This window comes from Balaenoptera musculus, chromosome 11 (assembly GCF_009873245.2).
Source record: "Balaenoptera musculus isolate JJ_BM4_2016_0621 chromosome 11, mBalMus1.pri.v3, whole genome shotgun sequence".
Taxonomy (NCBI): Eukaryota; Metazoa; Chordata; class Mammalia; order Artiodactyla; family Balaenopteridae; genus Balaenoptera; species Balaenoptera musculus.
Window position 1 is genome coordinate 61,551,145 of NC_045795.1, and position 21,541 is coordinate 61,572,685.

At 47.8% G+C, this 21,541-nt stretch overlaps 2 protein-coding genes across 8 annotated transcripts in view; one reads left to right on the forward strand and one right to left on the reverse strand.

Annotated features, from left to right (window-relative positions):
- Positions 1–2,104, reverse strand: part of ZDHHC3 (zinc finger DHHC-type palmitoyltransferase 3) — a 54,682-nt gene extending 52,578 nt beyond the window's left edge. For 3 of the 6 annotated variants that reach the window (XM_036867928.1, XM_036867933.1, XM_036867934.1), the window contains exon 1: positions 1,851–2,087. The gene's annotated coding sequence lies outside the window, so the exon portion shown is untranslated. Of the gene's footprint in view, positions 1–410; positions 529–1,841 lie in introns of those variants that run through there. The other 3 variants (XM_036867929.1, XM_036867931.1, XM_036867935.1) reach the window with 3 other exon arrangements.
- A 30-nt stretch (positions 2,105–2,134) lies between these two features.
- The window catches only part of EXOSC7 (exosome component 7), a 54,543-nt gene continuing 35,136 nt past the window's right edge, over positions 2,135–21,541 (forward strand). For both annotated transcript variants that reach the window (XR_005021856.1, XM_036869099.1), the window contains exons 1-4: positions 2,135–2,240; positions 9,946–10,047; positions 10,352–10,446; positions 17,797–17,962. Coding sequence is in view for 1 of the 2 variants with exons in the window: in XM_036869099.1 (XP_036724994.1) it covers positions 2,184–2,240; positions 9,946–10,047; positions 10,352–10,446; positions 17,797–17,962 (420 nt within the window). In the remaining variant the exon portion in view is untranslated. The remainder of the gene's footprint in view (positions 2,241–9,945; positions 10,048–10,351; positions 10,447–17,796; positions 17,963–21,541) is intronic.

Here is a 21,541-nt window from a genome sequence, read left to right on the forward strand (position 1 = left end):
AAGGTGTCATTGTTTTAGTAGAGAATTTTAAATGAACATTCTACTGTTTACACCTCTTATATCTACTTAGTCTAACATGTCAGACATTGTTCATAATGTTATTTAGCAAATACTGCCAACCCTTCTCCAGCAAAGAATCTTAGTCAATTATCAGGGGAACACTTCAGATGTATGTTCTATATTTTAAAAGATTCATTGAAAGATGAATCTTTATATAAAGATGATTCCATGGTATCCAAACTCAGAATTTTCTTTCGGTGTCTTTTCTGATCTATTCACTGCCACTTTTTAAACCCTCAATCTTCTTAGATATCCTAGCTACTAAAATTCCACATCCAGGGTCTCTCCTTTCTGAGCAATCTCTAGCACAAGATACCATTTCTAACATCAGCAGTCCCTTGTTATCTCACCACGGAGGTCCTCTCTAGAATCCAGGCGTCCAACCACACACAAAGGCATCTATGTGCCACAACAGGTGGGGCACCTGTGCTTTCGTTAGGGAGGAAACACTTCCAGTTTCACCTCTCCTAGTTTCCCTGGAGGGCAAAGTTCAACACTGCAGGATGTCTTCCCTGTAGGTTCACCTGCAGAGAATTATGTAGAGACATCAGCAACAACTAATGTCCAGTCTACTAAGAAGTGATCATCTATTTTGGGGCTCAGCAGTTTAGTGCTTAAGAATGTGGGCAGGTACTTCCTCTCCATACCCTCCTCGGACTGACCTCCCTATCCCACTGGGTTCACTGGTGCCACTGTCATAGCTCTTAACCACCATGTTCTGTGGTTATGCTGGCCCTGGGTCCTTCCCCTCTGCCTGGGGAGCTTCTCTGGGCAGAAGTTGTGCTCCACTTGTCTTAGTGTTCCACAGCTAGCACAAAGCCCATCTATGCTAAGCTCCCAAGAGTTATGTGTGAAACTGTATTTGAGCTACTATCTGAGAAAAACCAAATGTTCTTTGGATGATCAAGCTGTCAAGGGTTACTTTCACTTTTGAGTACAGGGAGGTTCCTCAAAAATGGGGCATTCGGAAAAGTCATCAGAACCCCTCTTTGTTTCTGTTGTTTTGGGTTAACTTTCCCCCATTTATCCACGTGGCCCCTTTAAAATCTGTTTCATGCCATGTCAGCCCCGCCTTAATGGGCTCCTTCAGTGACCCCACATTCACCTTGCAGGTATCCTTTCTGAATATTCAAGGCCCATATTCTTACTTGGCCACGAGCGGGGCTGGCATTTTTTTCGTCCACGGCTCCCAGCGATCACCAGTCACTGCTGGGAAGCGCTGGGGACGCCTGGGCACTGCGCCCCCCAGCCAGCGCCGACCAAGACTCTCCCCCCCTACTCTCTTTGGGACAATGCTCCGGCAGCCACGCGGGGCAAGGGGATCCTGCAAAGGTTCCGGGTCAGCGTTCGGTCAGCCAGCCCCAGAGAGAGAGCGGGGGTGGGGGTGGGGGAATCCCTGGGGTGAAGACGCCTCGGGACTAGTGGGCATTCACTCCTGGCCCAGACCCTTCCCACCGAGAACGACCTAAAGAGGTCTTTATCGCCTCTTTCTTTTCCACCATTCTAGGGACCAGAGAAATGCAAGACAGGGGGCAGGAAGGAGAGCAAGGAGAGCAAGGAGACAGCCTCTCAGGCCAATCACGACGTCCGCCTCCCCTCACTCGGAGTCCGTCTGTCTGTCTGTCTGTCTCTCTCTCTCTTACACACACGACCTGCTACTTCAACTTCAGCTCTGAGCAAACTGCGCCGCACGTCTCTCCTACTACGAGTCCTCCAGCTCCGGCCCCGGCCCGTGCCTCTCGTCTCACCCCAGCTTTTTCACCCAATCCCAGTTTCCTCACCCAACTGACCGTGAAGCCGGAGGCAGTTCCCCAGTCCCAGGCCCCCGGTGGGGCTCGGCTGCTGCCGCCGCCGTCGCTCCCCCTGCAGCCCCCGACCCGCGATCCGGCCTCGGGCTGCAGCGATGGCTCCCCGGCACGAGGCGCCGCGGCTCCCTGGACTCGGCCAGACACAGGGCGGCGCGCAAGAGAAGCCCATCGAGCTCCCGGCGGTGGTGGCGGTGGTGGCGGCGGCGGCTGCTGGAGCGGCCGCCGCGCAGGCTGATGACGCATGGGCGCGGAGGGGGCGTGGTCCGCGGGGGAGACGCTGGCAGATGACATCTGGCGGCGGGGAGGCTCGGCAGCATGGCGTTTGTGGCGCTGAGTGAGGCGGAGAAGGTGTACATTGTGCATGGCGTTCAGGTAGCGGCAGCAGCGGTACCGGCGCCGGCCGCCGGGTTCCCCTAGGACTGCGGCTGACTGGGTTTACCTTGTGATTAAACCGCTCTGCGGCCGGCGTGTGCAGCTCGAAGCCGGCAATGCGGGCGTATTTGGGACCGGGCGGCGAGAATCCATTTAGGATTGTATTCGTACTTGCTTCTTTCTGGGTCTACAAGGTTCCACACCTGGGTAGGAAGCGGTGGGCAGTCCCTGATTCTGTTAAAGACCCTCTGAGCCTTTGAAGGCTGAGCTGTCCTACTTTTGTTAGGTACATATTCTATCATAATTTTTATCCCATTGAATCTTTGTAACAGTCCTGAAGGTAAGTATTATCTCTACTTTACATATAAGGAACTATGCTCAGAGAGGTTAAATCACTTGTCTGAGGTCACAAAGTAAGTGTGTGGTGGTGTTACCCGAAAACAGGGTTTGCCTCTTGTTGAGTGCCGAGCCAAAAGACACAACCAAGCCAAAGATTGGGAGAAGGAAGGATTTATTAATTGCAGCACGTGAGGGGACACTGAGGATCTTTTCCAAAGCAGTGTCTATCCAATTAGCAAAATTGGAGAATAAGCTAAGGGCACATGCATATTCATGTAGGGGCTTGAGCAGAGGAGAATTTAGCATAGAATTGGGGCAAAGGTTAACAGACTCCAAGCTTTAGTTGATTGGAGTCTCCGAAGGTCAAAAAAGGTCAACATCATCCTTCCTCAGGTTGAGACCAGCTTGGGGTGTTATCCTGTAGTTACCATCCTCTAGCTGGGTGGGGGCCTTAGTTCGTGTAGAACAAGTCAAAGATCTGTATCAGATTGTTAAGTATATCCCTTGAGGAAAAACTAGGTCTCTGTTTTATCTCAACTGTTATTTCTTCACTGCTTTTCCTTTTTTCCTGCATTCTTTACTTCCCTCAAGATCATTGATTACAGAGACCTGTTCAAGGGCAAGCATTATGGTCAGGCTTAGATCACAAAAATGCTTAGGCCTAAACTGGCTTCTCTTATGTCCAGATAGCCATGCCTGGTTCTCTTTTTCCGGGGCCCCCTACCCTCTCTGCTTACAGTGGACCTGGGATATAAATCCAGATCTTTCTGATTGCAAAGCCCAACTCGACTTGCATGCCACTTTCCCTTTTTTAAAATAGGGATTCAAAGGCAAAGGCCAGAGAGACTCCCCACTTCTACTTCTCTTTCTTCTGTCCTCTGAAAGCATGTTGGGGAAATAAGGGGGAGGGCAAGTTCTGAACCCCACCATTTTCCTAGACCTTAAATAGTATATAGACATATATTGCTGTATTGTTATCTTTTTAGGTAGTATTTTTTCCCACGTTGGTTCTAAGTTTCTTTAGAATTTCTTTAGAAATTTTGCATTTCTTTGTACAACTTTTGTTTTACTAACTTGTATCAAACTGGTTTTTATATTCAGGAATTTGGGGCAGATGTCAGAGTTTCCAGAATTAGCATTTAATCCTCTTTTGGGGTTTGCTTAACTAGCTAAATATGTGCTTTCTTCCTCCATGAAAAGACATTGCTAACCTCCGTCTTAGCCCAGTGATTCTGAAACCTTGAAGCGCCTTTTATTCACAAAATGCAGCTTCACGGGCTTTACCTGGACCTTCTGAATCAGAATCTCTGGGGCTGGGGCCTGGGAATGGGTATTTTCATAAATGTTGGGAGATTTTGATGCAGTCACCAGACGTTGGGCTATGGGCAAGCCTCTGGCCTGGTCCAGCCTGGAGTCTGCTGCAGAAATCTTTGCCCCCCTGCCTGAGGTTGTTGCAGGAGGGGGGACCCCTTCCAGGGCCCGAGAGTGGGCTCTTGTCTAACACTTGGAAATGAATTGTCCGAGGGGACACACGTGCTGACAAAGCAAGAGACTTTATTGGGAAGGGGCACCCAGGCAGAGAGCAGCAGGGTAAGGGAACCCAGGAGAACTGCTCTGCCATGTGGCTCGCATTCTCAGGTTTTATGGTGATGGGGTTAGTTTCTGGGTTGTCTCTGGCCAATCATTCTGACTCAGGGTCCTTCATGGTGGCGTGTGCATCACTCAGCCAAGATGGATTCCAGCGAGAAGGATTCTGGGAGGTTGGTAGGACATATTGACTGGTGTCCTCTCTCCTTTTGACCCTTCCTGAATTCTTCGGGTTGGTGATAGCTTGTTAGTTCCGTGTTTCTTACCAGGAACTCCTGTTGTAAGATAACTCATGCAAATGGTTACTATAAGGTCTGGCCAGGGTGGGCGGTTTCCGTCAGTGGTTCCCCTAACAAGGTCACATGGCCCCCTGCGTCTGTTTGAATGAGAACTTGGGGTCAGACTGAGCAGGGATCCTTTCCCGGCTCCACCATTCACAGTAAGAGTGATTCTTACCTGAGTAGCTGAGCTAGCTACCCCTGTGTAAAATGAGAACTTATCCATCTGGGAGCAGAAAGGGATTGTGAGGAATGATGAGAAAAGAGAATATGGACCACTTGGCATGTGGTCAACCCTGAAGAGAAGTTGGCTCCCTGTCAAGATTTTTTCATCAGAAGTGTGGCTTTGTCCGGAACCATCCATACTATATCCGCGACCTTCATAGTGACCCCATGTGGGGTTCAGCCTGTGGCTGTTGAGATTTAAGCTCTTTTGATTTGGAGGGCTAGAGATTGTTAAATTGTCTCAAGACAAGGGGGATTTGTGGCCAGGCCTAGAAAGTCCCTAGGCAGCTCTGGGGCACTGCCTTTTCAGGGCTTCAGCATGGATCACGTAGACTGTGTGACTCTGCCTGTCTTTATGTCTCTGGTGACAGCCCTACTTCTCTCTGCTGAAGTGTCTCACTTCTCCGCAGCCACTTGCTGTCCAGCTGCCCTCCACCTTGGTACGTGCCATCCCCCCACCTTTACTTCTGTGAGGCCTCTCCAGCCTCCCTCCACACCATGACCTGTCAGCTCCTCTTTAACTCCCTTTCCCTCCCAAGTATTTCCCAGATCAGAGATCAGATTGCAAGAAGAGAATCAGTTTCACGCCCCAAAGAGCTGGCCACTCTCTGGATTGTATGCCTTTGAGTCAGGCCCGTTGCAAGGTGAGTGGGATCCCATCCTAAAGGAATGCAGGCCCACCCAACAGGCTTGGAAAGTGGAACGAGGACAACATCTCGTTTTGCCTGCTGTGTCTGGGGCCTGGGCCTGCAAAGCTGGCCCTTCCCAAAGTAGGGTGGATTTCTAGTAGGGGAGGCCGTCTGGTCTCAGTTCTCCTCCAGCAAGCTCTGCGCTCTTGGACAAGTCAAAGCAAGGTAGTGGGGGTGGGAAGTGGTTAACATCGCCTCAGAGGACTACTTTGAGCCTAAATCCTCCCAAGTGTGTTGGATTAGGAGAGCCAACTGACAACTCCCATTAGGAAGTAGGACTGGGTTACCTGGGTGTGAGGAACAGCAACTCTGGGTTGGGTCATCTGTCCTGCCACTCTGTCACAAACAGGAGGTTAAACTTGGCGCCTCAATGTCCTCGTTTGTAACCTCTCTCCGGGTTGTTTTTGAGGATTCAGTGAGTTAATACGTGCTGCCAGAAGCAGAAGAAGGAACTGCTGAGCCCTTGGGTTGGTTCTTGCATTCTCTCAACATGTCTCCAGTTCTTGCAGGGACTCCTGTGTGCTGCACTGTGCTGAGGATTCTCCTATAACTCTGTAGGGTCGGGGTTATTCCCACTTTCCAGACAAAGAGACAGACTCAGAGCTGTTGAGGAACTAACTTGCTCAAGGTCAAAAAGCTGGCGTGGAACAGTGGAGTTTTAGATATAGGTTGGCGGTGACTCTGTGCCACACCCAACCAGCAGGGTTGTTGTGATCACACAGGTAACAACTTGAAAGTCACGAGGAGCCATCCTAGCATCCAGAAGGCCTTTACCTAGAAAGGTGCTCAGTCCCCTCTGCTGAGAACAGGGTTCCACTCCCTGGTGTGGTCCGTCACCTGTGGACGTCTCTATTGATTTTTTAAATGGAGCTTTCACTTCAGGGCAGCCCATGTTTAAGTGTTCACATGGATTGATTCCTTAGCTCCTGGGTACTACAGATGAATAAAAATTGTGGTAGGGCGTCAGGCTCTGAGCCAGGCCAAGCAGCTTTGGCGATTTCCTAAGCCTTTTATGAGGAAAAGTGGATTTTTCAAAAGTCCTGTGTGCAGTGATTCAGGGACTTTGTTTTTCTCCTGTTGTGTGCTTTTTTCTTTGAAAAAGATTATACTTTATGCATCCCTGGAAAGGGAAATTTGTAGCTTTTTTGTTTATCTCTTACTTGTCACCCGAGCCTTCCTGACTGAGCCTTCCCCAGGGGGGCAGAGACTGATTTAAAGGCTGGAAAGGCAAGCTCTGGTGAGGCCCCGTTTTCTGACACCCCTCCAGCCGCATTTTGGAACAGTGGGTTGTCACTCCAAAGGGCTGTGACTAGAGTGAGTGGTAATTTAAAGCAAGAGTGGGAAGCCCTGTAGCCTTGCGGCCTCCCTGCTTTCACAGTCGTCATCACCATCATTAGGACGAACTGGTATAGCCAGCCAGTTCGTCCTTTGAGGGAGGCCTGTGCTGCCTCCTTTGCACAGTGAAGAGACTCTTTAGGATGCAGGAGACTGTGTGGAATTGGGGTTAAGAGCTCTGGCTTGGAATTCAAGTGCTATTTACTGGCTGTGACGTTGGGCCAGCCATTTAGCATCTTTCAACCTGATCCCCATTTGTAAAATGGAATGAAAATTTGCTCTCTTACATTATAGGGTTATTGCGAGGATTCAACATGTTAACTGTATAGTGTTCCTAGCACATTATCTGGTAGATAGTAAATGCACATTCAATGATAGCTACTATTAGTTCTTGCAAATAGTTGTGGCTCTTTTAATTCATAGATCCACAGAATTAGAGAAGCACCTTTGAGGCCGTCTAATTCAATCTCTACATCTACAAATGAGGAAATTAGTCTAGAGGGGAAGGGTTAGGGTTAGGGTTAGTCCTAGGTCAAGCAGCTAGTTAATGGCAGGACCAGGCCTGGAGGCCATGACTGATGCTCCTAGTGATTGCTCACACTTGTGCCATGCCTACAATCCACCAAGGACTCATCATCAATGCTGTTTCTGGGCCAGGTGTTCACTTCCTAGCAGGGCACACCTGGGGGACGGGGCAAGCCGAGATTGACCTAGGATGCTTTCATGTGGGTAGGCGTGGGTGGGCTTGTGAAGAGACAGAGTTATATAGTTTTGGGATCCTCCAGGGAAGAGAACTCACTCTGTAGAGTTCAGGAGACTCATTCTCCTAGACTTGAAATTCTATTGCTTTTCGAGAACATGTCTCCCCAGGCTTCAGATAGGGATTGCCTCCAGGGAGGGGATGGCTGGGAGTCGACTGGCTGCAAAAGGACTTCAACCTGATTTAGGATGTTTATTTTCTCTCCTTTAACAGGAGTTTAAAGAGTGAAAGAGTTGAAACAAACACGACAGATGGTAGTAGTTGGTACTGTGTGGCAGGAGTATTCAGTGTTTTCCTTTTCTGTATTTTAATTTCTCAAAATAAAAAAGTCAATCAGATATGCAGTGAGCCAAGCAGTTTAAAGATAAATTTCTGACAGATACATACTTCAGAACAGTGGTGGTTTGTTTGTTTGGTTTTGGTTTGTTTGTTTGGTTTTTGTTTTTAACATTTTGAGGAGCATTAATCCCTTTGAGAATCTGATGAGGCTAATGATTTTTTTTGCTGAAAGAAAGAGCTTTCAAAAAATGTTTACAGAGAATGAGGACAATCTCTATGAGCTGATGTGGAGTGATTTCCTGCATATGTATTGTTAATTGTTTAAAAAAAGAAGCTACGTGTAAAAGAGTATCTGTAGTATGCCATATTTTATATAAGAAAATAAGGGATATTAAAAACACTCTTATCTGTTCATTTGTGCAAAGGAAGTACATGAACGATGGACTGGGAACTAAAGGGATTGTTTACCTGCCTGGAGCTGGTGGGAAAGGGGGTAGGAAGGCGGGGCGGGGGGGATGAAAATAGGGATGAGGGGTGAGTGACATTTCTCTGATCACACCTTTTCTGATAGCTTTGACTCTTAGAGCCCTGGTGATAGTAATTAAAAGTAGCCAGGATGTGGGGGACCCAAAATGGAACCCCAGCAGTTACAAATGAACTGACAGGGGTACAGATGAGTAACAGAGGCACAGGAAGGATGCGGAAAGACAACTGGAAACAGTATTTTGAGTGGGTGCTGTAAGGCTAAAGACAAAAAGAACTCTACACAAATACTCTATTAGTAAATTTGTTTTTCACAGGGGTATGGCGTAGTAATTCTGAAACGACTTTATATATATATACAGAGATTTAACAAATACATAAATACATTGTAGATAATGAGAGCCAGGTTTCTCCCTGTCTGAGAAAGAAGTTACAAATAAGACAAGGAGGTAGGTTAGAACCAACTCTCAGTATGAACACATGACTTTTTAACAGATACGTGGATAGATACAGAAATAAATATAGGTGTGTGTATGTGTGTGGGTTAGTACACATACGTATATTTTCTAGCACTATTCTACTGAGACGATCTAGAAGCAATGATACCCCAGTAGCAGTGAACCTACTTAGCACCCAGATCCTGGTTTTTAAGTACTATTCTGCAGTGAAAGGAACCAGGGCTCCTTGGAAAAAGGGCTGATCCCAGGGCTGGGGCAGGTAAAATACAAGTGGCTGGAACACCTTGTGTTGTCAGAAGTAAAGAAGTGCTCAGAAGAGATTGGAGACATGTTGAGAGAATGCAAGAACCAACCCAAAGGAGCTCCCAGTGGCCAAATCTGGGACACTCTGAGCAGCAAGATAAATAATGGAAGTACTGGATTACAACCACAGCATAAAATAGTTATCTATGAGTTATACCGATAGAAGTAAATGATTGAGGAAGTAAATAACTGGGGATAAGGCCAGGCAGTACGTAGACCGCCCTGAAACCCATCCTCTGTAGCAGGGGTTGGCAAACTTTTCCTGTGAAGGACTAAATAGTAATGATCTGGGGGCTGCAGGTCATGTGGTCTCTATCTCAACCCCTCAGCTCTGCTGCTGTGGTATGAGAGCAGCCACAGAATACCTGAGCGAGCGGGCACGGCTGCGTTCCAGTAGAACGGCTTATGAAAACAGGCGGCCCGCAGGCCGAACTTTGTTGATCCTGTTCTAGAGAATGCCTGTTTTAGAAGATCTTTTAGAAGATACCAGTTAGTTGTTTTTAGCTGTTTACAGACTAGATCTGATTGGGTTTGGGGGGTCGGAGGGCTACAGCCAAGACAGTTGTACCTGTAGCTCTGACATCCGTTCTTCTTGTGACTTCAGAATTGCAGATTTGGAAAGAGACAGCTTTTATTTTGTCTGTTCAGATCTTGTTTGTGTGTGCCTGTTCTGTATAGTGGTACGTAGTTTGGACTTTGCGCTCCGACAGACCTGGGATGGAAGCTGAGCTTTGCTGTCCCTAGCTGTGGGACCTTGGACGTGAGTCGCTTAACTTCTCTGAGTCTCCATTTCCTCATTTGTAAAATAGTAATGTTATTACCTATGAGGACAGAATTTTTGGATGAATCACTAAGAGAAAAGGAGTTGTTGTACCACATATTTCTCTGTGGGGGGAAGGGAGTGAGTCAGTTGAAGAGTCTGTTAGAGGTTTAGGATTATAACCTTAGGATTTTGATCGTTGCACTCAGGAAGACCTCCGCATGGATGGCCGTGGCTGTGAAGACTACCGATGTGTTGAAGTGGAAACTGACGTGGTGTCCAACACCAGTGGGTCTGCCAGAGTCAAGCTGGTGAGTACTGTGGCCACAGTCTGTACCCAGGTGGAGGAATGGGTAGGCTCTGGGGAACCAGTTGCAGGCCCCTCTGGGCTTTTGGAGTGCATATTGTTCCAGGGGAAATCTAAGACCCAAGCCAGACTCTGGGAGGGGGTCTATATACATCTGAAGGACCCCTCACCTTCTCAAAGGGCCACTTTCCAAGTCCCAGCACTGATGCTAAGCGAGTGCCCTGGAGGTGTATGTCTGGGAGAGGAGGGTGTGGTTGGGTGCCTTGCTGCCTGCCCCGAGTGAGGACCCTTCTTGCATGTGTCTGCAGGGTCACACAGACATTTTGGTGGGAGTGAAAGCAGAAATGGGGACGCCGAAGCTGGAGAAGCCAAATGAAGGTTACCTGGAGTTCTTTGTTGACTGGTCAGTACTCTGCAGATGTTTTTAAAGAAAAATGATTTAGAAGATAGACGATTCAGAGAATGAACCTCTGGTTTCTTGTTGAGCCCACTTTTATTTTGTATTTAATCATCATTCACCAGCCAGCAGGTATTACTGAGTTCTCCTGTGTGCCAGGCACTGGGAAATGTGAAAGGAGGCCTTGGCTCAGGTCCTGCCCTTGTCCTAATCAGCTGGCCCTCGCTGGGCTTCATTTTCCCTGTCTGAAAAAGGAGGGTGTCTGCCAGGCAGCCCAGCACATGGTAGTTATGAGAGTCAAATTAAATGATGTCCTGTTTCTCTTCCTGCTCTAGTTTTGCAGAAGACTTTTCATGACTTGCTTGGCAGAGCAGGGACTAGGGCCAGCCAAGCAGCCTGACAGGCTGAGGGGGTGGCAGCTGGGCAGGCAGTGTGTGTACTGGGAAAAGCAGAGACTCCGCAGTCTCCGCAGCCAGCCAGCCAGCCTTGTTGCTGGCTTCCTTCTCTGGCTAGCTGTGTGACCTCAGGCTAGTTACTCAGTCCCTCTGTGCCTAAATTTCTTTATCTAAAAAATTGAGATAATAATACTGTTGTGATGATGAGGAAGCAAAGTAATGAAAATAGAGCGAGCATCCAGCACAGTGACTGGTTCAGTGGGCTTTCAAAAGTGTTCTTTCTCTCCCTCGTGTTACCTCCCCTTCTAGGGGTTGGGGCTTTTTATCGGGTTGCCAGCCCAGTCTCATCTTCTATCCGGAACTCCTCTTCTAGCTAGGTAGTGACAGCAGACCTTCTTGAGGTGGGTAAGGCTCTATCGGCTCACGCTAGGTGCAGGTATGTAATATTGGAACTTTACTGGGAGGGGTGGCAAGACCACTCCCCCCATTCAAACATTTCCTGAAAGGACTCACAGGACTTAGCATAGAGCATGGAGTTGTACTCAGAGCTATGATTATCACAGAAATGCAGCAACACGTGTGTGATGATTCTGCCTAAGAAAACCCATTAGAGACTCAGCACCCAAGATTTTGATTGGGGCTGGTCACATAGGCACCCTCTGCTTTACACATACCAAAGTTCCAGACTCCCAGAAGGAAAGCAGGTGTTTAGCATAAACCACGTTATTTGCACAGTCTAGGCACAGGAGGCCCAGTTTACTGTTGACTGAGTCCACTCTGAGAGCCAAGTGCCCAGATGCCAGCTGAGGACCAACCTTGCAAGCAGACCCTTCTAAAGGTAGCAGCCTTGCACCTGCAATGTCAGCCCTTTTCTGCAAAGATGCTAACCCACATTTGCACAGCGAGTTACAGTGTTCCAGTCTTCACTTCCAGACACAGAAGTTGATCCTCACAACACTCCTGTGAGAGAGATGACAAAAGGGGTTCAGAGAGGGTAAGTGACTTTCCTGGGGTCACACAGCTAGTAATGCCAGCTCAGGTCTATCCAGTGCTGAGTCTTTGCTCTTTCTACTTCATGTAGCCTGCAGGAGCCAGCTTTAGAGGGATATCCTGCTTAGAGTTTTCAGAATGTGCCTGCATTCATCTTTCTGGCCAGTTTTCCTTCCAGCCCATCCCTGCCCTGGCCCTGGCCCCCCCAGAGCAGTCTCCTCTTGGTTCTGCCCAGCTGCTCTCAGCAGTCTGAGTTGTCCAGTGGAATCGGCCCATCCTTTAAGTTGCTGTGCATGATGGTGAACTTGTTAAGGCCTCCAACTTATCCTTTCCTTTGCTCGTGGAGGAAGAAATAAATGCCTCTCCTGCCTTGATCTGCCTGATTCGGTGCAGTAAGCAGTCACTGAGGAGCAGACGCCACGTGTTAGGGGCTGTAATTTGCTTTCCTTTTCTTCCTCTTCATTATCCTTCTGCCTCATTCATCTTAGGCAGACCAAAGGCAGTCAGCCCAGCCACACCAAAGAGAGGGTGTTGCACTCAGATGGTTGGTATAGGAGACACGTTTCATTGTGGCTCTGTGTCTGAACATGACTCCAGTTAGCCTGCTGTTCTTGTCCCTTTCTTGTCCCAGCTGTAAGAGGGTGGCTCCAGGGTGAGAGGAGCCTTTGAGCTGCCTCTTCCCAAGATCTGGCTTCTAGAAGTAAACCTCTGTCTCCTGGCTGAGAGTGGCTGCCTGCCGGTCTCTTTTCCCCGTTTGTAAGTCTCAAGAGAACCTCACCAGGCCCAGAAACTCCATTTCCCAGGGAGTTCTCCTGAGTCTGTTTCTCCAGGTGGCACCCTTCGGTGTCTTTAAGTGGCTCAGTGTGATCAGCCCAGCGGGTAGAATCACCATGAGAATTCATAAAACCCCATTTTCCTGCAAAGAAGAGCGAGGTTACCAAGCACCACTGGCTGCCACCTTTATCAGAACCTCACTTGCATATTCAAGGAGCAACTCATAATTGTGTAAACAAATAAACCCCTTTATTTCAATCCAATGAATAGGAATGGCTTCTGGGCACCTGTGGCTATGCCCAGCCATAAGGGTGCTGCCCCCAACCCCATCCGGGCCCCAGGCGTGGGGCCTCTGCTGGAGAGCTCAAGGCATGCACCCATCCACAGGCTGAAACAGAGTTGTTACCCAGTGGGAGGAAAGTAATTGGGGGGGGGGGGAGCTCCTGCCTGACTGAGCCCAGCTTGACTTAACTACTTACTAGCAACTTTCATGTTTTAATTATTTAAATTACCAGTGGTAATTACCAGAGAGGTCACAGAAAACGAATTGCTTTTCTGCTAATTCCTTCTACTTCTATTTGTCTACCTGGAATAATATATGGAGCCTGGGGTAGACACCTTCTCCCACCCCAGTGATTTTCCCTGGGTCTTAGAAATGATGCCCTTAGGAAAGGGTACCCATGACACAGACCCTGATCCCCATACCAGTGGAGGAGGAAAACCTTGGGGTTCCTGAGATCTGATCCAGAGATGCCTGGCAGCACTTTGACTAAACTGGGAGCACACTCGGACCTTCTAACTCCTGTCTCTATGTCTTTGTTTTGTTAGCTGTAGCCTGAGAATAGGCCATTTTAAATAAGAAGCTTGAAACTTTGGGAAAAGATGGTTTCCATCTAAAGCCCAGAAGGTAAGAATTTAGTGAGCTGGTGTTTCACTCTGGTTACCACCAGGTGGCAGACCATCAAGTCACTTCTTGGCTCTCTGGCCACCATGTTCATGGGTTTAGGAGCTGTGTTTGGTCTCTCAGAGAGGCTGCGGGTTGTAACTGGAGGAGGTGAGGAGAACACGTTTCGTTCATAGACATTTCAGCGTGCCCGGCACTTGTCACTTCTCTGGGATCTCAACTACTTTTAAATGTGACCACTTGTTTTTTTTCACTAATATTGAACTGGAAGCTTCAAGCCCTGAATTGGTGGGTGGAGCCACTTGATCTCTGTTCCTTACCTACTTCATGCTGCTTGAAGGGGGCACCATTCTCGGCTGAAGGGCTGGGGGTGGGGGCAAAGCAGAGAGGCAACCTGCAGAAGTTATTTGAGGTTCGCTGTGCTCTGAAAGTCTCCAGAGCGAACGATATAATTCTCCCAGGAACTTCAAACAAGGGCTTACGATGAAACACTCAGAATGTGCCACTGTTCCCATACCCATTTATGGGGAAGCTTTTGCAGGCTCAGAAGTGAGCACATGTGCTCCCTGAGGAATTGGGACCTACCCGGGGGCTAGATGACTAGAGGGATAAGGCCCGGAGTCATCCCTGGCCCAGGTACCTACTAAATCACTTTTTCTGCCGTGGGCCTGGCCTGGCCTGGCTGTAAGGCTTCACAGATTTGCAGGCTAGATTGACAGCAAGGGAAACAACAATGGGCCTAGTGTCTGAAGTCCTGTTCCAGGTAGACATGGCCTTGATCTCAGCCTAATCCAGTTAAACCAGAGATGTGCCAAGCAGGAGGAGCACAGTGGAGGTGATAAGTCAGGAGGTTGGAGAACTGGGAGGGGCAGCGTTCCCAGGATTTTTATGTTTATCCAGCGCAATAAGCGATTTCCCAGCAGCCCTGGAAGAGGGGCTGGGTCATACTTTATGAAGGATCTGAATTGGTTTTGGTAATTGTAATTATAGAAACCACTTGTTTTATGCCAAAAACAAACAAACAAACAAAAAAAACAAACCCAAGTATATATTCCTCTACTGAAAGAATATATTGTGATGCCTGTGAACAGGAGGCTAGGATTACCAGCCTGCATTCTCTCGCTCTCTTTTTTTACTTGGCACTTAATAGAGAAGCTTTTTATTTAGGACTCCCTTGGTCTGCATTCGTTGACTCCAACATTTGTGGCCTAGTAATAAGTCCCAAGACCAGAGCACCCATTCATTACCTTGAGGCATAAGACAGACCCAAGGAGCGCTAACCTGACTAATGTTAGGCTACAAGCCAAGCATGCTGAATTACACATTCAGGGAGAGTCCAGAGCAGGAGCTTTCCGTAGTCTCATGAGCATCTAAACCTTCCTTTCTCTGGCCACCAGCTATGCAGAAAGAGTTAACCTGTATTTTAAAAAGGAAAAAAAAAGAGAAACCTTTTAAAATGGGAAAATTTTCCACTTTAAACCAGCCCAGTGTCAAAAACAACCAATGGGGGGTGGTTTTGTAGGTAGATTATTTAGCCGATTGGCCTGGGAAGTTCTTAAACCATCCCTTCGGGCTGTAAAAGCGTTTAGTGCGTCAATCCCCAGTAATTAGTCCCTCCCAGAAGGATGTGGCCCACTGTAATCAGGGAAAGGTCAACATTTTTTTTTTTTTTTTTAAAGAAATTCACGTTCTTTTATTTATTTATTTATGACTGTGTTGAGTCTTCGTTTCTGTGCAAGGGCTTTCTCTAGTTGCGGCAAGTGGGGACCACTCTTCATCGCGGTGCGCGGGCCTCTCACCATCGCGGCCTCTCTTGTTGCGGAGCACAGGCTCCAGACGCGCAGGCTCAGTAATTGTGGCTCACGGGCCCAGTTGCTCTGTGGCATGTGGGATCTTCCCAGACCAGGGCTCGAACCCGTGTCCCCTGCATTGGCAGGCAGATTCTCAACCACTGCGCCACCAGGGAAGCCCAAGGTCAACATTTTAAGCATAAGCATCTCTGCCTGGATTTGTTTACACAGTGGTCTATTTAGATGCATTGTTTTTTTTTTTATAAATTTATTTATTTATTTTTGGCTGCATTGGTGGTTGTTTTTTTTTTTAAATTAATTAATTTATTTTTGGCTGTGTTGGGTCTTCGTTTCTGTGCGAGGGCTTTCTCCAGCTGCGGCAAGCGGGGGCCACTCCTCATTGTGGTGCGCGGGCCTCTCACTGTTGTGGCCTCTCTTGTTGAGGGGCACAGGCTCCAGACGCGCAGGCTCAACAGTTGTGGCTCACGGGCCTAGTTGCTCCGCGGCACGTGGGATCTTCCCAGACCAGGGCTCGAACCCGTGTCCCCTGCACTGGCAGGCAGATTCTCAACCACTGCGCCACCAGGGAAGCCCTAGATGCGTTTTTAAACACTTAAAAGGGCTTCCCTGGTGGCGCAGTGGTTGAGAATCTGCCTGCCAATGCAGGTGACACGGGTTCGAGCCCTGGTCTGGGAAGATCCCACATGCCACGGAGCAACTAGGCCCGTGAGCCACAACTGCTGAGCCTGCGCGTCTGGAGCCTGTGCTCCCAACAAGAGAGGCTGCGACAGTGAGAGGCCCGCGCACCGCGATGAAGAGTGGCCCCCGCTTGCCGCAACTAGAGAAAGCCCTCGCACAGAAACGAAGACCCAACACAGCCAAAAATAAATAAATTAATTAATTAATTTAAAAAAAAAAAAAAACACTTAAAAGATGGGACTTAATATTAATGGCTTAGCGTTTAAATTAGAAACATGTTGTCTTTTGCTAGCCGTGCAAAATAATGAACTTGGTCTCTAGTGACTTGATTATTTTACCATAAATGAGCTTCTTTTCATGGCTCAGTGCCCGAGTCTGGCAGAGGCAGTGAGGGAACAGTGAGGTTGCTATGACAGTAATGAAGTTTCTCATACAGGTTTTAAATTGGGGTTCTGCTGGCTCGTAGTAGTAAGGGAAGACTATGAGAGTAGCAAAGTTATTATACAACGATACACTCTCATTGTTTTAGGATTCATCTTACATCTATATTAGAATGGACCAGACAAAAGGGACACTTAAATATATTAGGTGAGGTTTCTTTCAGCATTACACAAACGGGGTGGGTACAGCCTTGAGCCTTCACATAGGTTTTGCTTTGCCTGGAATCCCCTTGCGTGTCTATGGTCTGACCAGCTTCTACTCATCTTCAGGTTCAAGGCCTCCTATAACCCTCAACACTGGTTGACATCCCTCTTGACCCCCCACTCCTCCTGTTTGCCCACTATCATGTGACTCCCCCCAGCAGTTGGAATTGCTGACTTAGGGTCTGCAACTGCCTTGCTCAGTCTCTAGGTCTCCAGTGCCTAGCATAGGGCCCGGGACCTTCCAGGTGGATGAGTGGATGGACAGATGGATGGGGACCAGAAAGCTTCAGTATGTGATTTTGTAGAGACCATACTGAAACAACTGATTTTTTGTCTTTCTAGGCCTTATTTATTACAATAAAATGATTACTGGAATGTTTATATGTCTCACAAGTGTATTAAGGATTTGTTTTCATTAAGCCAGAACCCTCAAAAATTTCCTGTTAAACACTTTGAGTAGTGCTTAGGGTGGCAAATGTCGATGCTTGTTCATTCTTTGCTGAGGTGATTTGGTATAAAATTGAAGAGGCTAAAAAGGAAAAAGTTTTCTCTAGAAAAATAAAGTAAAAGAGAGAACCTAATATTTAAATCAGCCAACAGTCTTATTTTCCTGCTTTTCAGTACCATGATAATCTAAAGTTAATGACATAACTCTGGCATACTGTTATATATATATCTTCTAAATCATTCCAGGAAAGTTATTGTACCTACATTGTGGTTTTTGTTTTGAGAGTATCATATCATCATCTAGGGATGGTGTATATAATGTAACCCCTCTGTAGGCCGGACTGATTCTCTAGGCCTCTCTGGGCCTGCCAGAGAAGAGTCTTTATTATACCCTCAAGATACAAGTGTTCATTATTACTGGCTGAGGTTCATCTTACCAGCATTCTTGTTTCTCTTTGGATAAATATGGCTTCTGTAGAAGTCAGTGGGAACTCCCACCACACACACTGACACATCCAGGATACAGTCCTGGCCTGGCTCATTGTGTGTGTCTGGAGGCTGGAAAAGTGTCAGATGTATCCTTTCCTCATTTCAGTGACTTTCCTCATAGTGCTGGCTCTTCCAGCATCCCCCAGGGAAACTGGAACAAAGCCTGCCCTTTTGCTCGTTGCATTCGACAAGACTCACGCCTTTTCTGTTGCCCTTCTGTATAGTTCAGCCAACGCTGCCCCTGAATTTGAAGGTCGGGGAGGTGATGACCTTGGCACAGAGATTGCTAACACCCTCTACCGGATATTTAACAACAAGAGCAGCGTCGACCTGAAGTCCCTGTGCATTAATCCTCGGGAGCACTGCTGGATTCTCTACGTGGATGTGCTAGTAAGTATCACATTGCTGTACTGGCCATACTCTACCTTTGTTGGAAACCAATTGGCCTACTTTCCTCCCACTGCTTTTTCCGTCTTCAGTTGGATGCTTTCAATTTCCGGGGTGAGGTTAGTTGGGAAAAGATTGGTCTCCTGTAATAATTTTTAAATTAAATACAACATAGTAGTGCACGTATAATGCCATCCTACAGTAAAGTTACAGTCATATCATGGTAGCACCTAAAATTATCCACAGAGGCTGTCAGGGAAGAAGAAAACAAGAGATGCTCTCTAGATGGTGCCAACCGGAGTTGATGGGCAGAGTTTAGACAAGAAGGATAATGGAAAGATGATGAGCTCTTTACATGCATTTTCATGTAACCCTTACAAATGTTTTGTGAGTGGGCACTTGTTTTCCCCATTTATAAGTGAGGGAACTAAGACACAGAGAGGTCAAGTAACTAGCCCAGGAGGTCTCAGCTTGTGAGTAGCGGTACTGGGCCTCAAAGCCAGGTCTTTTTAGTGCCAGAGCTGGCTCGTGACCTCACCAAGCCATCCTCCCTCGAAAACACCCTGTAGCCCAGCTACTCTGAGTCCCTCATTTCCCCAGTGAGGCCCCTGAGGCCCTGCCTCCTCCCTCCTCCAGAGACTGCACCTGCAGGAGTCTTTCTAGTCTAGCCCTCCATTTCCTTCCTGGTGCTTCCCTCCCAAATACTCGTCTGCCCAGTTTTTGGCACTTGGCAGTAACTTTTCTTACAGCTGTGATTAATTTTGCCAGTCTCTTGTTCATGTACAGGCTCTTGTTGGGTCTATTTTATTCCTTTTCATTTAATTTTATGAACCTTGAGATTAGTGGCTACATCTTCCACTTCATATTGAGGGCACAGGGCTAAGCCAGTGACCAAACAGGTTCTTTAATGAATCTGAAGATAAAGCCCATCTTGTGGACTGATAGTGAACTTCATGCAAGGAACAGCCCAGCTGTCTCTAATTGTCGGCCCTGCATGAAACAGGGCGGGGCTTTCTGGATACTTTTAAATTAATTTGATAATAGATGGGCACAATGGGTAAGAGCAGTGATTACCATTGTCTAGCAGGTTAGGGCTGTTCTGAATGCTGATGCTAATGGGTAAAAATAATGAAATTACAAGTCCATTTGCTTTTTCTCATCTCTGGTAAGCAGGATGTATTTGTAGTTTGATTCCTACCAAGCAGGTAGTTTTACACGTCCTGGTTTTGAGGAGGCGGGAACTGGCAGCCTACAGTCATTACCGATAAGAGGCAGGCTTCATAGCTGCCCAGGGAGGTGCAGCCCTGCACACTTGTGGTTTGGTAGGAGGCTGGCCCAGTGAGGGGGCCTGATTCAGGCAAGAAGCCTGTTCTCTCAGTGCAGGCTCTTGAAAAACTGGTGAACATCATAGGGACGTTATCTCAGCTTAGAACCAGCATGCTTCTTCCATGAGCAGGGATATATGGTGAGCAGGAGTGTCTCGGGTGCATTGTGTCTTGGTCACCTACAGGCCTTTCTTTCTTTTCTTTCCTTCTTTTTTTTTTTTTAATTTTTGGCCACACCCTGCAGCAGGTGGGACCTTAGTTCCCTGGCCAGGGATTGAACCCACGCCCCCTGCAGTGGAAGGCAGAGTCTTAACCACTGGACTGCCAGGGAAGTCCCAGGCCTTTGTTTTTAAGACATTTTGCATTTGGATTTCTTCTCTAATATTTTTTTAAAGGTTTCACTTATTTTGGAAGAAGATGTGAGCTTTTGAAATGTTGTCATATTCAGAAAAGTTTTTAATGAATCAGAAAAGCATTTTAAAAATTATATTATTAATGAGGTAGATCACTTTTTATCATTCACATAATTGCTTTCAGCCTTGGTGGGAACGTACTTCATGCATGTGAGGTAGGAGATAGGCTTTTGTTTGGGGAGTAAGTTTTTGTCCTACATCTAAAAATACATTGGATACATTGAGTCCATGTTTGAAGCAAGATGGTGGAAATCCAGTCCTGTCACTGGGATTGCAAAAGATGAATCTCCTGTGATTTATTTTTACCAACTGGTCTGCGTAGTCCTCAGGCAGAGCCCATCTTTCAAACAAATATTCACTGGGCAGCCTTCCATGCTTTCATACTTTTATTGTAGGCACAATTACTTGAAACCTATTATAGTCAGATGATCCACCTGTTTCCAGTATTGGTTTTTTCCCCAATTGTATTATTTTATGAGTAGAAATTTACCATCATGGAAACTTCATTCATCTTTGCTCTTCACAGTTCTTTAATGGCATACTTTTTACCCCAAGTGGGATAGCTTTGGACTTCATTGCACTGACGGTGTGCAGGCGACCTTTGGTGGGGAGGTGGGTCACAAGGCTTGTCTTGCGAGGGGCCCCAGGAGTGGTGATGAGACCTGCATGTGGTCTGTGGCACTGCGCATGGGAGGGAAGGTGGAGTGGAGGAGCCATTGCAGCACCGGCAGTGGCTGTGTGTGGTGCCAGGAGGTGCTCAACGTGGGTGTCTGAGAGGACAGTGGGGGGAAATCCAGGAGGAGCAGGATTTCTGTGGGGAGGCAGGTTTTCTACTTGGCACACTGTACCTTCTAGCGGTATGGTTTGGAGGTGTACCTTATGAAAAGAAGAGGCTAACAGAAGAAGTTGTCCTGTTCCCCTAAAAGAGCCATTGTAGTATTTGTGCATCTGACGGGAGGTGCATCTGTGACCAAGTGTGTCTTCCTTCCCCTTCCCCAGCTCTGCTCCTGCCGCACCTCTGTTACAGGAGGGGTTTTCTCCTCAGCGAAGGTGGACACCTATGACCTCTCTGGGACCACAGTCCAGTCTCTCTGTAACACTAGTTGTCTGGCACCTCCCCGTTTCCTCCCAGCTCGAGTAGGCCTCTTCAGACAGCCCAGTCAGGCTGCTTTGGGTCTCCACATCCCCCCCACTCTCCCCCTGCTTCTTGGCTGTGCCACTGTGTTTAGCAGAAAGATTCTAGCTAGCCTGGGCCTGCTTGGCAGCAAGAGAGGAAGGTAGGGTCTCTGAGCACCTCTTATGTGCCAGGGATGTAGGGATGTGATCTCATTTAGTCCTCATGGCCACCCTATAGAGAAGCATGGCTTTGCTTCACTGAGGGGGAAACCGAAGCTCGGAGGACACCTGGCCAGCAAGTGGCTGAGAAGAGTGTCAGACGCATGCTGCCCGGCCTGGGTTCCTTGTCGTGCGGTACCCTGTGAGGAGCCAGGCAGGCAAGCTGAGGCCTGGAGTTGGGTACCTGCCCTTCGGGGGCCCCTGAGCAGATACTTAGGGTTCAGCATTCCGCCCTCTCGATTTCATCTTTTGGTGATAAGCCAGAATGTTGAAAACCAATGTTTGTGTCCGGCCTTAACGGGACGTGGTGCTGGACAGTAGAAAGAGCTCTGACTGGCCGTCAGGCCCCTGAGCCCACCTGTCAGGGAAGGGTTGGCTGAGGTGCTCTCCAAGTCCTCTCCAGCTTGGAGGCCTCACAGCTGCTAGAGCAGACGTCAGCATTTATCTAGCACTTTCCTTGCATAAAGCAGATACTGTGGGCAGCAGAGTGTAAAACGGTGGTCTTCACC